This window comes from Salmo salar, chromosome ssa10, assembly GCF_905237065.1.
Source record: "Salmo salar chromosome ssa10, Ssal_v3.1, whole genome shotgun sequence".
In the NCBI taxonomy this organism is placed as follows: Eukaryota; Metazoa; Chordata; class Actinopteri; order Salmoniformes; family Salmonidae; genus Salmo; species Salmo salar.
This window is the reverse complement of record NC_059451.1, coordinates 52,288,765-52,303,764: the sequence shown is the minus strand read 5'-3', so window position 1 is coordinate 52,303,764 and position 15,000 is coordinate 52,288,765. Positions and strand designations below refer to the sequence as shown.

The 15,000-nt window shown below is 44.3% G+C and overlaps 1 protein-coding gene across 1 annotated transcript in view; it reads left to right on the top strand.

Moving 5' to 3' along the window:
* insrb (insulin receptor b) overlaps positions 1-15,000 on the top strand; it is a 281,258-nt gene that overhangs the window by 56,942 nt on the left and 209,316 nt on the right. Inside the window, exon 2 of the mRNA XM_045687930.1 lies at positions 11,447-11,989. Within this exon, the coding sequence (XP_045543886.1) occupies positions 11,447-11,989 (543 nt within the window). The remainder of the gene's footprint in view (positions 1-11,446; positions 11,990-15,000) is intronic.

Below are 15,000 nucleotides of genomic sequence, written 5' to 3'. Positions count from 1 at the left end.
GTGTGTGTACTGGTGTGTGTGTGTGTGTGTGTGTGTGTGTGTGTGTACTGGTGTGTGTGTGTGTGTGTGTTGTGTACTGGTGTGTGTGTGTGTGTACTGGTGTGTGTGTGTACTGGTGTGTGTGTGTGTACTGGTGTGTGTGTGTGTGTGTGTGTGTGTGTACTGGTGTGTGTGTGTGTGTGTGTACTGGTGTGTGTGTGTGTGTGTGTGTGTGTGTGTACTGGTGTGTGTGTGTGTTGTACTGGTGTGTGTGTGTGTGTGCGTGTGTGTACTGGTGTGTGTGTGTGTGTGTACTGGTGTGTGTGTGTGTGTGTGTGTGTGTGTGGTTGTGTGTGTGTACTGGTGTGTGTGTGTGTGTGTACTGGTGTGTGTGTGTGTGTGTACTGGTGTGTGTGTGTACTGGTGTGTGTGTACTGGTGTGTGTGTACTGGTGTGTGTGTGTGTACTGGGGTGTGTGTGTGTACTGGTGTGTGTGTGTGTGTGTGTACTGGTGTGTGTGTGTGTGTGTGTGTGTGTGTGTGTGTGTGTGTGTGTGTGTGTGTACTGGTTTGTGTGTGTGTGTGTGTGTGTGTGTACTGGTTTGTGTGTGTGTGTGTGTACTGGTGTGTGTGTGTGTGTGTGTGTGTGTACTGGTGTGTGTGTGTGTGTGTGTGTGTGTACTGGTGTGTACGTGTGTGTTTGTACTGGTGTGTACGTGTGTGTGTGTGTGTTTGTACTGGTGTGTACGTGTGTGTGTGTGTGTACGTGTGTGTGTGTGTGTACTGGTGTGTGTGTGCGTGTGTGTGTGTGTGTGTGTGTGCGTGCGTACTGGCGTGTGTGTGTGTACTGGCGTGTGTGTGTGTGTGTGTGTGTGTACTGGTGTGTGTGTGTGTACTGGCGTGTGTGTGGGTGGGTGTACTGGTGTGTGTGTACTGTTTGTGTGGTTGGTGGGTGTGTGTACTGGGGTGTGTGTGTGTGTGTGTGTGTGTGTGTACTGGTGGTGTGTGTGTACTGGGGTGTGTGGGTGTACAGTAGATGTGTGTGGGTGGGTGTACTGGTGTGTGTGTGTGTGTGTACTGTTTGTGTGGTTGGTGTGTGTGTGTGTGTGTGTGTGTGTGTGTGTGTGTGTGTACTGGTGTGTGTGTGTAGTGGGTGGGTTGGTTGGGCTGTGTGTACTGGTGTGTGTGTGTGTGTGTACTGGTTTGTGTGTGTGTGTGTGTGTGTACTGGTTTGTGTGTGTGTGTACTGGTGTGTGTGTGTACTGGTGTGTGTGTGTGTACTGGTGTGTGTGTGTGTGTACTGGTGTGTACTGGTGTGTGTGTGTGTGTGTACTGGTGTGTGTGTGTGTACTGGTGTGTGTGTGTGGTTGTGTGTGTGTACTGGTGTGTGTGTGTGTGTACTGGTGTGTGTGTGTGTGTGTACTGGTGTGTGTGTGTACTGGTGTGTGTGTACTGGTGTGTGTGTACTGGTGTGTGTGTGTGTACTGGGGTGTGTGTGTGTACTGGTGTGTGTGTGTGTGTTTACTGGTGTGTGTGTGTGTGTGTGTCTGGTGTGTGTGTGTGTGTGTGTGTGTGTGTGTGTGTGTGTGTGTGTGTGTACTGGTTGTGTGTGTGTGTGTGTGTGTGTGTACTGGTTGTGTGTGTGTGTGTGTGTGTACTGGTGTGTGTGTGTGTGTGTGTACTGGTGTGTGTGTGTGTGTGTGTGTGTGTGTGTACTGGTGTGTAAGTGTGTGTTTGTACTGGTGTGTACGTGTGTGTGTGTGTGTTTGTACTGGTGTGTACGTGTGTGTGTGTGTGTACGTGTGTGTGTGTGTACTGGTGTGTGTGTGCGTGTGTGTGTGTGTGTGTGTCGTGCGTACTGGCGTGTGTGTGTGTGTGTGTGTGTGTGTGTGTGTACTGGTGTGTGTGTGTGTACTGGCGTGTGTGTGGGTGGGTGTACTGGTGTGTGTGTACTGTTTGTGTGGTTGGTGGGTGTGTGTACTGGGGTGTGTGTGTGTGTGTGTGTGTGTGTGTACTGGTGGTGTGTGTGTGCACTGGGGTGTGTGGGTGTACAGTAGATGTGTGTGGGTGGGTGTACTGGTGTGTGTGTGTGTGTGTACTGTTTTGTGTGTGTGTGTGTGTGTGTGTGTGTGTGTGTGTGTGTGTGTGTGTGTGTACTGGTGTGTGTGTGTAGTGGGTGGGTTGGTTGGGCTGTGTGTACTGGTGTGTGTGTGTGTGTACTGGTTTGTGTGTGTGTGTGTGTGTGTACTGGTTTGTGTGTGTGTGTACTGGTGTGTGTGTGTGTGTGTACTGGTGTGTGTGTGTGTACTGGTGTGTGTGTGTGTGTGTGTACTGGTGTGTGTGTGTGTGGTACTGGTGTGTGTGTGTGTGTGTGTACTGGTGTGTACTGGTGTGTGTGTGTGTGTGTGTGTGTGTACTGGTGTGTGTGTGTGTACTGGTGTGTACTGGGGTGTGTGTGTGTACTGGGGTGGGTGTGTGTACGGGTGTGTGTGTGTACTCGGGTGTGTGTGTGTGTGTGTGTGTGTGTGTGTGTACTGGTGTGTGTGTACTGGTGTGGGTGTGTGTGTGTGTACTGGTGTGTGTGTGTGTACTGGTGTGTGTGTGTGTACTGGTGTGTGTGTGTGTACTGGTGTGTGTGTGTGTACTGGTGTGTGTGTACTGGTGTGTACTGGTGTGTGTGTGTGTGTACTGGTGTGTGTGTGTGTACTGGTGTGTGTGTGTACTGGTGTGTGTGTGTACTGGTGTGTGTGTGTGTGTGTGTGTGTACTGGGGTGGGTGTGTGTACGGGTGTGTGTGTGTACTCGGGTGGGTGTGTGTACTGGTGTGTGTGTGTGTGTGTGTGTGTGTGTGTGTGTGTGTGTGTGTACTGGTGTGGGTGTGTGGGTGTGTGTGTACTGGTGTGGGTGTGTGGGTGTGTGTACTGGTGTGGGTGTGTGTGTTTGTGTGTGTGTGTGTACTGGTGTGTGTGTGTGTGTGTGTGTTTGTGTACTGGTGTGTGTGTGTGTGTGTTTGTGTACTGGTGTGTGTGTGTGTGTGTGTGTGTGTGTGTGTGTGTGTACTGGTGTGTGTGTGTGTGTGTGTGTACTGGTGTGTGTGTGTGTGTGTGTGTACTGGTGTGTGTGTGTGTGTGTGTGTGTACTGGTGGGTGTGTACTGGTGAGTGTGTACTGGTGGGTGTGTGTGTACTGGTGTGTGTGTGTGTGTGTGTACTGGTGGGTGTGTACTGGTGGGTGTGTACTGGTGTGTGTGTGTGTGTGTACTGGTGTGTGTGTGTGTACTGGTGGGTGGGTGTGTACTGGTGTGTGTGTACTGGTGTGTGTGTGTGTACTGGTGTGTGTGTGTGTGTGTGTGTGTGTGTGTGTGTGTGTACTGGTGTGTGTACTGGTGTGTGTACTGGTGTGTGTGTGTACTGGTGTGTGTGTGTGTACTGGTGTGTGTGTGTGTGTGTGTGTATTGGTGTGGGTGTGTACTGGTGTGTGTGTGTGTGTGTGTGTGTGTGTACTGGTGTGTGTGTGTGTATACTGGTGTGTATTGGTGTGTGTTTGTGTACTGGTGTGTGTGTGTGTGTGTGTGTACTGGTGTGTGTGTGTGTGTGTGTGTGTGTGTGTGTGTGTGTACTGGTGTGTGTGTGTGTGTGTGTGTACTGGTGTGTGTGTGTGTGTACTGGTGTGTACTGGTGTGTGTGTGTGTGTGTGTGACTGGTGTGTGTGTGTGTACTGGTGTGTGTGTGTGGTTGTGTGTGTGTACTGGTGTGTGTGTGTGTGTGTACTGGTGTGTGTGTGTGTACTGGTGTGTGTGTGTACTGGTGTGTGTGTGTACTGGGGTGTGTGTGTGTACTGGTGTGTGTGTGTGTGTTTACTGGTGTGTGTGTGTGTGTGTTTACTGGTGTGTGTGTGTGTGTGTGTGTGTGTGTGTGTGTGTGTGTGTGTACTGGTTTGTGTGTGTGTGTGTGTGTGTGTGTGTACTGGTTTGTGTGTGTGTGTGTGTGTGTGTGTACTGGTGTGTGTGTGTGTGTGTGTGTGTACTGTGTGTGTGTGTGTGTGTGTGTGTGTGTGTACTGGTGTGTACGTGTGTGTTTGTACTGGTGTGTACGTGTGTGTGTGTGTGTTTGTACTGGTGTGTACGTGTGTGTGTGTGTGTACGTGTGTGTGTGTGTGCACTGGTGTGTGTGTGCGTGTGTGTGTGTGTGTGTGTGCGTGCGTACTGGCGTGTGTGTGTGTACTGGCGTGTGTGTGTGTGTGTGTGTACTGGCGTGTGTGTGTGTGTGTGTACTGGCGTGTGTGTGGGTGGGTGTACTGGTGTGTGTGTACTGTTTGTGTGGTTGGTGGGTGTGTGTACTGGGGTGTGTGTGTGTGTGTGTGTGTGTGTGTACTGGTGGTGTGTGTGTACTGGGGTGTGTGGGTGTACAGTAGATGTGTGTGGGTGGGTGTACTGGTGTGTGTGTGTGTGTGTGTACTGTTTGTGTGGTTGGTGGGTGTGTGTGTGTGTGTGTGTGTGTGTGTGTGTACTGGTGTGTGTGTGTAGTGGGTGGGTTGGTTGGGCTGTGTGTACTGGTTTGTGTGTGTACTGGTTTGTTTAAGTGTGTGTGTAGTTTTGGGGGGGTGTGTTTGTGTACTGGGGTGTGGGTGTGTGTGTACTGGGTTGTGGAGCTGGGGTGTGTGTGTACTGGGTGTATGTGTGTGTGTGTACTGGGGGGGTGTGTGTGTACTGCGTGTTTGTGTACTGGGGCGTGTGTACTGGGGCTGGTGTGGGTGTGTACTGGGGTGTGTGTGTGTGTGTGTACTGCGGTGTGTGTGGGTTGGTGGGTACTGGGGTGTTTTTGTGTGCTACGGAGTGTGTGTGTGTGTGTGTGTACTGGGGCGTGTGTGTACTGCGGTGTGGGTGTGTACTGGGGGGGTGTTTGTGTGTGGGTGTGTGCTCTGTGGGTGTGTGTGTGTGTACTGCGGTCTGTGGGTGTGTGTGTGCTGTGGGGGGGTGGGTGTGGTTGAAGATAATCTTTCTGTGATAATGAATTCTCCATTCCTTCCCTCCCCATCAACACTGCAGTGTGCCCAGCTCAACTCAGCCTCACTGAACAAAAACATAAACGTAACATTGAACAATTTACTGAACTACAGTTCATATAAGGAAATCAGTCAATTGAAATACATTCTTTAGGCCCTAATCTATGGATTTCACATGACTGGGAATACAGATATGCATCTGTTTGTCACAGAAACCTTAAAGGTAGGGGCGTGGATCAGAAAACCAGTCAGTATCTGGTGTGACCACCATTTGCCTCATGCAGCGCGACACATCTCCTTTGCATAGAGTTGATCAGGCTGTTGATTGTGGCCTGTGGAATATTCTTTCACTCCTCTTCAATGGCTGTGTGTAGTTGCTGGATATTGGCAGGAACTGGAACACGCTGTCGTACACGTCAATCCAGAGCATCCCAAACATGCTCAATGGGTGACATGTCTGGTGAGTATGCAGGCCATGGAAGAACTGGGACATTTTCAGCTTCCAGGAATTGTGTACAGATGCGACAAAGGATCGTGTGTTTATCATGCTGAAACATGAGGTGATGGCTGAAGGTGAAATGGCACGACAATGGGCTTGAGGATCTCGTCACGGTATCTCTGCGCATTCAAATTGCCATCCATAAAATTGAATTTTGTTTGTTGTCTGTAGCTTATGCCTGCCCATACTATAACCCCACCACCACCAAGGGACATCAGCAAACCGCTTGCTCACTCGACGCCATACACGCTGTCTGCCATCTGCCCGGTACAGTTGAAACGAGAATTCATCCATGAAGAGCACACTTCTCCAGTGTGCCAGTGGCCATTGAAGGTGAGCATTTGCCCACTGAAGTCGGTTACGATGCTGAACTGCAGTCAGGTCAAGACCCTGGTGTGGACGACTGGCATGCAGATGTGCTTCCCTGAGATGGTTTCTGACAGTTTGTGCAGAAATTCTTTGGTTGTGCAAACCCACAGTTTCATCAGCTGTCCGGGTGACTGGTCTCAGACGATGCCACAGGTGAAGCAGCCAGATGTGTAGGTACTGGGTTGGTGTGATTACACGTGGTCTGCGGTTGTGAGGCTGGTTGGACGTACTGCCACATTCTCTAAAACGACGTAGGAGGAGGCTTATGGTAGAGAAATTAATATTACATTCTCTGGCAATAGCTCTGGTGGACATTCCTGCAGTCAGCATATCAATTGCACGCTCCCTTAACTTGAGACATCTGTGTCATTGTGTTGTGACAAAACTGCACATTTTAGAGTGGCCTTTTTTTGTCCACAGTAAAAGGTGCACCTGTGTAATGATCATGCTGTTTAATCAGCTTCTTGATATGCCACACCTGTCAGGTGGATGGATTATCTTGGCAAAGGAAAAATGCTCACTAACAGGGATGTAAAGTAATTTGTGCACAGAATTTGAGTGAAATAAGATTTCTGTGCATATAGAACATTTCTGGGATCTTTTATTTCAGCTTCTGAAACGTGGGACCGACACTTTACATGTTGCGTTTATATTTTTGTTCAGTATAGATTATGAAAAGTTGCTTTCCAGGCTTTTATTCCTGGTAAAGCTTTGAGGCTTTATATTATGGCTGTCCCCGACTTATATTGGTCGACCGAAAGTCGTCCTGTTCTTTCAAGCAAACGATTGGTTGACATATTTAACCTCTTACATCTAGATGTTCCGCTAGCGGAACACCACTCCAATATCCAATGATAGGGCGTGGCGCGAAATACATCTCCTCGAAAATCCGAAAACTTCAATTTTTCAAACATATGACTATTTTACACCATTTTAAAGACAAGACTCTCTTTTATCTAACCACACTGTCCGATTTCAAAAAGGCTTTACAACGAAAGCAAAACATTAGATTATGTCTGGAGAGTACCCAGCCAGAAATAATCAGACACCCATTTTTCAAGCAAGCATATAATGTCACAAAAACCAAAACCACAGCTAAATGCAGCACTAACCTTTGATGATCTTCATCAGATGACACTCCTAGGACATTATGTTATACAATACATGCATGTTTTGTTCAATCAAGTTCATATTTATATCAAAAAACAGCTTTTTACATTAGCATGTGACGTTCAGAACTAGCATTCCCACCGAACACTTCCGGTGAATTTACTAAATTACTCACGATAAACGTTCACAAAAAACATAACAATTATTTTAAGAATTATAGATACAGAACTCCTCTATGCACTCGCTATGTCCGATTTTAAAATAGCTTTTCGGTGAAAGCACATTTTGCAATATTCTGAGTAGATAGCCCAGCCATCACGGCTAGCTATTTTGACACCCACCAAGTTTGGTACTCACCAAACTCAGATTTACTATAAGAAAAATTGGATTACCTTTGCTGTTCTTCGTCAGAATGCACTCCCAGGATTTCTACTTCAACAACAAATGTTGGTTTGGTTCCAAATAATCCATAGTTATATCCAAATACCGGCGTTTTGTTCGTGCGTTCACGACACTATCCGAAGGGTAACGAAGGGTGACGTGCCGGCGCGTTTCGTGACAAAAAATGTCTAAATATTCCATTACCGTACTTCGAAGCATGTCAACCGCTGTTTAAAATCAATTTTTATGCCATTTTTCTCGTAAAAAAGCGATAATATTCCGACCGGGAATCTGCGTTTAGGTAAAAAGAGGAAAGAAAATAAAGCACGGGGTCGACTCGTGCACGCGCCTAAGCCCATTGTCCTCTGATCGGCCACTTGCCAAACGCGATAATGTGTTTCAGCCAGAGGCTGCCTCGATATCATTCAGCTTTTTCCCGGGCTCTGAGAGCCTATGGGAGCCGTAGGAAGTGTCACGTTACAGCAAAGATCCTCAGTCTTCAATAAAAAGAGCCAAGATGAACAACAACTTGTCAGACAGGCCACTTCCTGTTCAGAATCTTCTCAGGTTTTTGCCTGCCATATGAGTTCTGTTATACTCACAGACACCATTCAAACAGTTTTAGAAACTGTAGGGTGTTTTCTATCCAAATCAAACAATTATATGCATATTCAAATTTCTGGGCAGGAGTAATAAACAGATTAAATCGGGTATGTTTTTTTATCCGAAAATACTGCCCCCTATCCATAACAGGTTAAACTAGTTTTTGTCCATATATTGACAAATATAGGCATGTAAAATCAACTACAATATGCACTGATCTTGTCTGATGCTTTAAGCACACTGTTTGATTCAATAATCAAGACACACAAATTACACAAAGAGCCCAGCCTGATGGTCACACTGTGTTAAAAAAATATTTACAGCGAGTGCCTGGAGCACATCGTCTCGCTCTCCTCTCTACTGCAGCGGAAAGGCACCACGTTGTCTCTCTCCTCCCTACTGCAGCGGAAAGGCACCACGTTGTCTCTCTCCTCCCTACTGCAGCGGAAAGGCACCACAGCACAGGAAGTGTTTATTGCGCTGTCCGTGCTGAAGCTGCTACATCATTACAGCCAATTTAGTTTCTTACTTGTTTTTGACTGTAAGCTCTGTTACGAAATCCCTCATTTGTATACAAAAAAATTCCCTATTCTCTCAACCCTGGTTTTCTTTACGTGAAACGTGTAAGCAATAGAGACCAATAGGGCCTGACCTATAGCCTGTCAGAATCGCGTCAATACATTGGTTATAACACACTCAGAACACATACTGTCGACAGCAAAATGGACGTGGAAAAGAAACTGGAAACGGGCGAATGATTACTGTTTGCTCAGGAGGGAAAGGAGAATTCGGAACTGTAGAAGACATTTTGGCTTAGTTGTGATAACTACTGGAGGTCCAGAAAATGTAGGGTAGAGTAGCAAGTATTATGTGTTCCAAACAGTTGCTGTTAGATTACAATATTATCATTTTTTTCTGAACAGTGTAAACAACACTAAGTAAATAAGTGTACCAGAGACTTTTCTAATGACTTTTCTAATTGTCCAATATCGGCATAGCTATTTATTATGGCCATCGAAATGTTAGCTATTAAAATCAGATCCGACTATCAACTGATTCATGTTTTCTTTTAAATCCACAACTTGGATCCCTCCACAGCCTCAAAGAGGATCTAGATACTTTTTCTAGCCTCTCTGGATTACAACCAAATTATGATCAGTGTACTATATTACTTACTGGATCACTAAAAAATAAAACTTTTACATTACTGTGTAGTTTACCAATAAAATGGTCTGATGGTGATATGGATATACTCTGTATACATATCGCAAAATAAATAAATGATCTCACTCCAATACATTTTATAGAAGCTTAGCACAAATGGATAAGATCTTGTGACCACGGAAAGGAAAATACCTGTCTATTTGTTGAAAAATCATCCTGATTAACTCTTTAGTCATATACCATTTTACCTATTTGCTTATGGTCTTAAAAATACCTAGCGAACAGTTATTTACATTATATGAGAAAAAAATATTCCGTTTTATTTGGAACAGCAAGCCAGACAAAATGAATGAATATAGAGGGCAGAAATTATAAAACATTAAAGCATTAACCCTGTCATTAAAGGCTTCAGTCATACAGAAAGTTTGACTTAAATCCGAACTGGTTCTCTAGCAAATTAATAAGAATGTCTCACCCAATGTTTAAGAATGGCCCCTTTTCCCTTTATTCAGATTACAACCTCTCACTCTCAGTTGTTTGAAAAGGAAATCATCTCCCAAATAGTGCTATTTTTAAAACAAGCCATAGAAACTTGGTTGCAATTTCAATTTATTCCCTCAGTTAAAAACATAAATAATACAGCAAATATTGTGGTTAAACTCAAATATACTAATAGATTAAAAAAAAACATACATTTTTGAAAAACTGTTTAAAAAAGTATAATCTTTGTAAATTATATCGTAAATATGACTGGTGGAGTTGTCACACATGCATCTAACAAAAATATATGGAAATGTCTGCTCTACCCAAAATTACAACCAACTAATTGCAGCATTACCGCAGAAAATGTAAAAGGAAAGTGGAAGTGGGAAAAAGTAGGGAACTTGTCTGTCGGCCCTGCATTATAGACCATAATTGGTTAAAGAAAATTGTGATAAATAAAATAAAAAACGTATAATTTATTTATTTAAATTATTATACAAAATTCTTGCAACCAATAGAATGTTATATATGGGGGATCCAACCTTCCCAGGTCTGCAGATGTTGCTGTGAAGAGACAGAATCATTAGATCATTTGTTTTGGTACTGTCCATATGTAGCATGTTTTTGGTCACAGCTCCAGGAATGGCTGAAGAATTGCAATATTTACCTGGAGCTAACGCTGCAGATAGCTATACTGGGTAATTTGAAAAGTCATAGTCAATCGATCAATAATATAATAATACTTTTAGCAAAATGTTTAATTTACAATCTGTAGAAATTATGAGAATAGAAAGGTTCAGAACTTTTGTAAAACATCACAGCACAGTTGACAAATATATGGCAAATATAAATCCAATATGGATGGTGTTAAGAGATAGATGGGAGGGGTTGAATGGAGCTGAAGGCTGGGACTAATAACAACAAGATAACTAATGTAAAACATACTGTGTCCGTAAAACCTATATAGATTCATAACTTTTGTGATAGAAATAGCTGGGTGAGGTTAGAGGAAGGACAGGAGTAAAAACAAAGAAAATATAACTATTGTACAATAGACTGTACCCGTAAAATGTATATAGTATTTATAAGATGGAGGTAGAAGCCTAAGGGTTGTTGTTCACTATTTTACTCCAATTAAGGGACAGGTGGTAGGGTTAGAAAGTAATAAAGGAAGATTATCTTTAAAAAAAAGTGTGTGTGTGTGTGTGTATGTACATCCTGAAATGTACATACATACATTTCTGCTAATATATATATATATATATATATTCTACATTGTAGAATAATAGTGAAGACATCAAAACTATGAAATAACACATGGAATCATGTAGTAACCAAAAAAATGTTAATCAAAATAGATTTTATATTTGACATTGTACAAAGTAGCCACCCTTTGCCTTGATGACAGCTTTTGCGCACTCTTGGCATTCTCTCAACCAGCTTCATGAGGTAGTCACCTGGAATGCATTTCTATTAACAGGTGTTGCTTGTTAAAAGTTAATTTGTGAAATTAGCTCTTTGATGCCTGTTAATTCAGGTAAGAGTCTGTAACTTTAACTGAGGGGAAATGCAGTCCAATCCAAGCGGTGCCGTGCAGTAGCTATCTAAGAGAATGCAGCGGCCCTATGAATGGCTTGATTCTCTTGTGTGTAAAATATTTGTGTTTCATGGTTGTAGCTGGAAGAGGGAAGGCAATGATGGTATCTCCCGCTTGTATTCTTTATTTTTATTTTACACTCACCCGTGTGTCTTAAAACCAACACTAACCGACGTTACTGCAACTTTTATTACTGTCATTCAATGAACCACTGCTTATCAAGATGGTTACTGACATGTCTCCTCTTCTCTCTTCTCCAGTCTGTCAGAGTAAGGACATCCGTAACAACGTGACCAACCTGCAGTTGTTAGAGAACTGCACGGTAATCGAGGGCCACTTGAAGATCCTCCTCATGTTCAAGACTAAGGACTTTAGGGGAATCAGCTACCCCAAGCTGACCGTGGTCACCGACTACCTCCTCCTGTTCAGGGTCTACGGTCTGGAATCCCTCAGCGACCTGTTCCCCAACCTGACGGTGATCCGAGGCAACAACCTGTTCTTCAACTACGCCCTGGTTCTGTTTGAGATGGTGCACCTGAAGGAGCTGGGGCTCCACAGCCTCATGAACATCACTAGAGGAGCCGTGAGGTTGGAGAAGAACCCGGACCTCTGCTACCTCTCTACCCTGGACTGGTCCAAGATCCTGGACACGGTGGAGGACAACTACATCGTGTCCAATAAGAACAACCAAGAGTGTGGGGACGTCTGTCCAGGCACGGCCCAGGGGAAGACCACCTGCCCCCAGACCACCATCAACGGACAATTTGGAGAGCGCTGCTGGACTCAGAACCACTGCCAGAGAAGTAAGTTTAGTTACTTTAGTTACTTTTAGTTACTCAGTCTGGTAAAGAACGCACAATACAGAGAACTGAATAGAAATGTTGATAACTCAAACATTGGTAGCCCCACTCCATTTTCTTTGGTTCCTTTCCTGTTACGTGCCATATGTTCAGTTGGCATAATGTGAATATATGAAGGTGTATGCCTGTGTGCTTGGCATAATGTGAATATATGAAGGTGTATGCCTGTGTGCTTGGCATAATGTGAATATATGAAGGTGTATGCCTGTGTGCTTGGCATAATGTGAATATATGAAGGTGTATGCCTGTGTGCTTGGCATAATGTGAATATATGAAGGTGTATGCCTGTGTGCTTGGCATAATGTGAATCTATGAAGGTGTATGCCTGTGTGCTTGGCATTTTCATCCAATTGAATCTGTGATACCTGTATGAACTTGTAGATTGAGATAAGGTTATATATTGTTACATATAGAAAAACTTCAACTCTGCCTCTGGATGTCTGACTTTCCCTCTGAGTCATTTCACCTCCTGTAAAGCAGGAAGTCTCTGGAGCTGTCTGTCTGTTAGGTATCAGGGTGGATGAGAGAGCGGCAGACAGATGATTATGGAAGAGAGATTTTATTCGGATGAATCATGTTCATAACAGCGAGGGATCGTTGTTCTTTCTATAGTATGCCACGGGTTATGCCAACTCCCCATCTGGGATGAGGGGGGGGAGATACCTAGTTTGCAATTTAAAGTTATCAGGCAGACTATCATTGGATAGAGGAAATGCATTTGATGGGGAAAGGCGCAGCCTGTGCTCTCCCCTGCTGTCATCCCCTCTCTTCTCAGTGTGACGTGTGTGTGTGTGTGTGTGTGTGTGTGTGTGTGTGTGTGTGTGTGTGTGTGTGTGTGTGTGTGTGTGTGTGTCAGTTTATGTGACGGTTCAGTGTGTGTATAAATCAGTTTGTTCGCGTGTCTGTAAGAATCAGTTTTGTTTTTACACTGCTGCTACTCGCTGTTTATTATCTATGCATAGTCACTTCACCCCTACCTACATGTACAAATTACCTCAACTAACCTGTACCCCAGCACACTGACTCTGTACCGGTACCCCCCTGTATATAGCCTCCACATTGACTCTGTACCGGTACCCCCCCTGTGTATAGCCTCCACATTGACTCTGTACCGGTACCCCCCCTGTATATAGCCTCCACATTGACTCTGTACCGGTACCCCCTGTATATAGCCTCCACATTGACTCTGTACCTGTACCCCCTGTATATAGCCGCCACATTGACTCTGTACCGGTACCCCCTGTATATAGCCTCCACATTGACTCTGTACCTGTACCCCCTGTATATAGCCTCCACATTGACTCTGTACCGGTACCCCCTGTATATAGCCTCCACATTGACTCTGTACCTGTACCCCCTGTATATAGCTCCACATTGACTCTGTACCGGTACCCCCTGTATATAGCCTCCACATTGACTCTGTACCTGTACCCCCTGTATATAGCCTCCACATTGACTCTGTACCGGTACCCCCTGTATATAGCCTCCACATTGACTCTGTACCGGTACCCCCTGTATATAGCCTCCACATTGACTCTGTACCTGTACCCCCTGTATATAGCCTCCACATTGACTCTGTACCGGTACCCCCTGTATATAGCGTCCACATTGACTCGGTACCGTAACACCCTGTATATAGCCTCCACACTGACTCTGTACCGTAACACCCTGTATATAGCCTCCACATTGACTCGGTACCGTAACACCCTGTATACACTGCGTGCACAATTATTAGGCAAATTGTATTCCTCTGGATTAATTTTATTGTTGAACAAACACAATGCTCTCAGTCAATCCAAAATGTTATTGAACCTCAAACCTGAATGTTTAACAAAGGAGAAGTGAGTTTTGTCTTTCTCAGGGAAATATATGTGTGCACAATTATTAGCCAACTAAATTACAAAAATAATTTATCTCAACTCAGTTGTTTATTCTCAATTTTTAGAGTAAGTGTAACAGATAAGTATCACACAATGACAATTCTATAACATTTTTGGCCTTTCAAAAATATTCAGTGACCAATATAGCCACCCTTATTTTAAATAACTGCCATGAGTACTTGGATGCATGTGATGGAGCATTGTCCTGCATAAAGATCATGTCCTTCTAGAATGCTGAGGACTACTTCCTGTACCACTGTTTGACGAAAGAATCTTCCAGAAACTGGCAGTAGGTTTGGGAGTTGAGTTTCAGTCCATCTTCAACCCGAAAAGGTCCAACTACCTCATCCTCAATGATAGCAGCCCATACCAGTACCCCTCCTTCACCTTGCTGGCACCTGACTCAAAGTGGTGCCCTGTGTCCATTACTGATCCAGCCACGGGTCCATCAAGAGTCACTTTCATTTCATCTGTCCATAAAACCTTTGAAAAATCTGTCTTCAGGTATTTCTTTGCCCAATCTTGACGCTTGAACTTGTGAATCTTATTCAGTGGTGGTCTTGTTTCAGTCTTCTTGACCTTGGCCATGTCTCTGAGCACTTGACACCTTGTACTTCTGAACACTCCAGGTAGGTTGCAGTTCTGGAATACGGTGGCACTAGAGGATAATGGGTTCCTGGTAGTTTGACGTTTAATTCTTCTCAAGTCTTTTGCAGTTAATTTGCGCCTTTTCTTCCCCATGCGTTTTTTGCACCCCAGTTGATTATTCGCAACAAAACGTTTGAATGTCCGGTGGTCACACCTCAATAGTTTAGCTATTTAAAGAGTGTCGCATCCGTCTGAAAGGCATTTTACATTTTTGGCTTTTCAGTGTCAGTTAAATTTATTTTTTGGCCCATTTTACCTGAGGTAATGAGGCTGCCTAATAATTATGCACACCTTGATATAAGGTGTTATTCACTTTCGCCACACCCTCCCTCATTACACAAATACATATCACCTGAAAATGATTAAATCCCATAAGCATTCAAGTTTATATGGTTTGGAGTTCGAAAATGTGAATAGAAATAATAA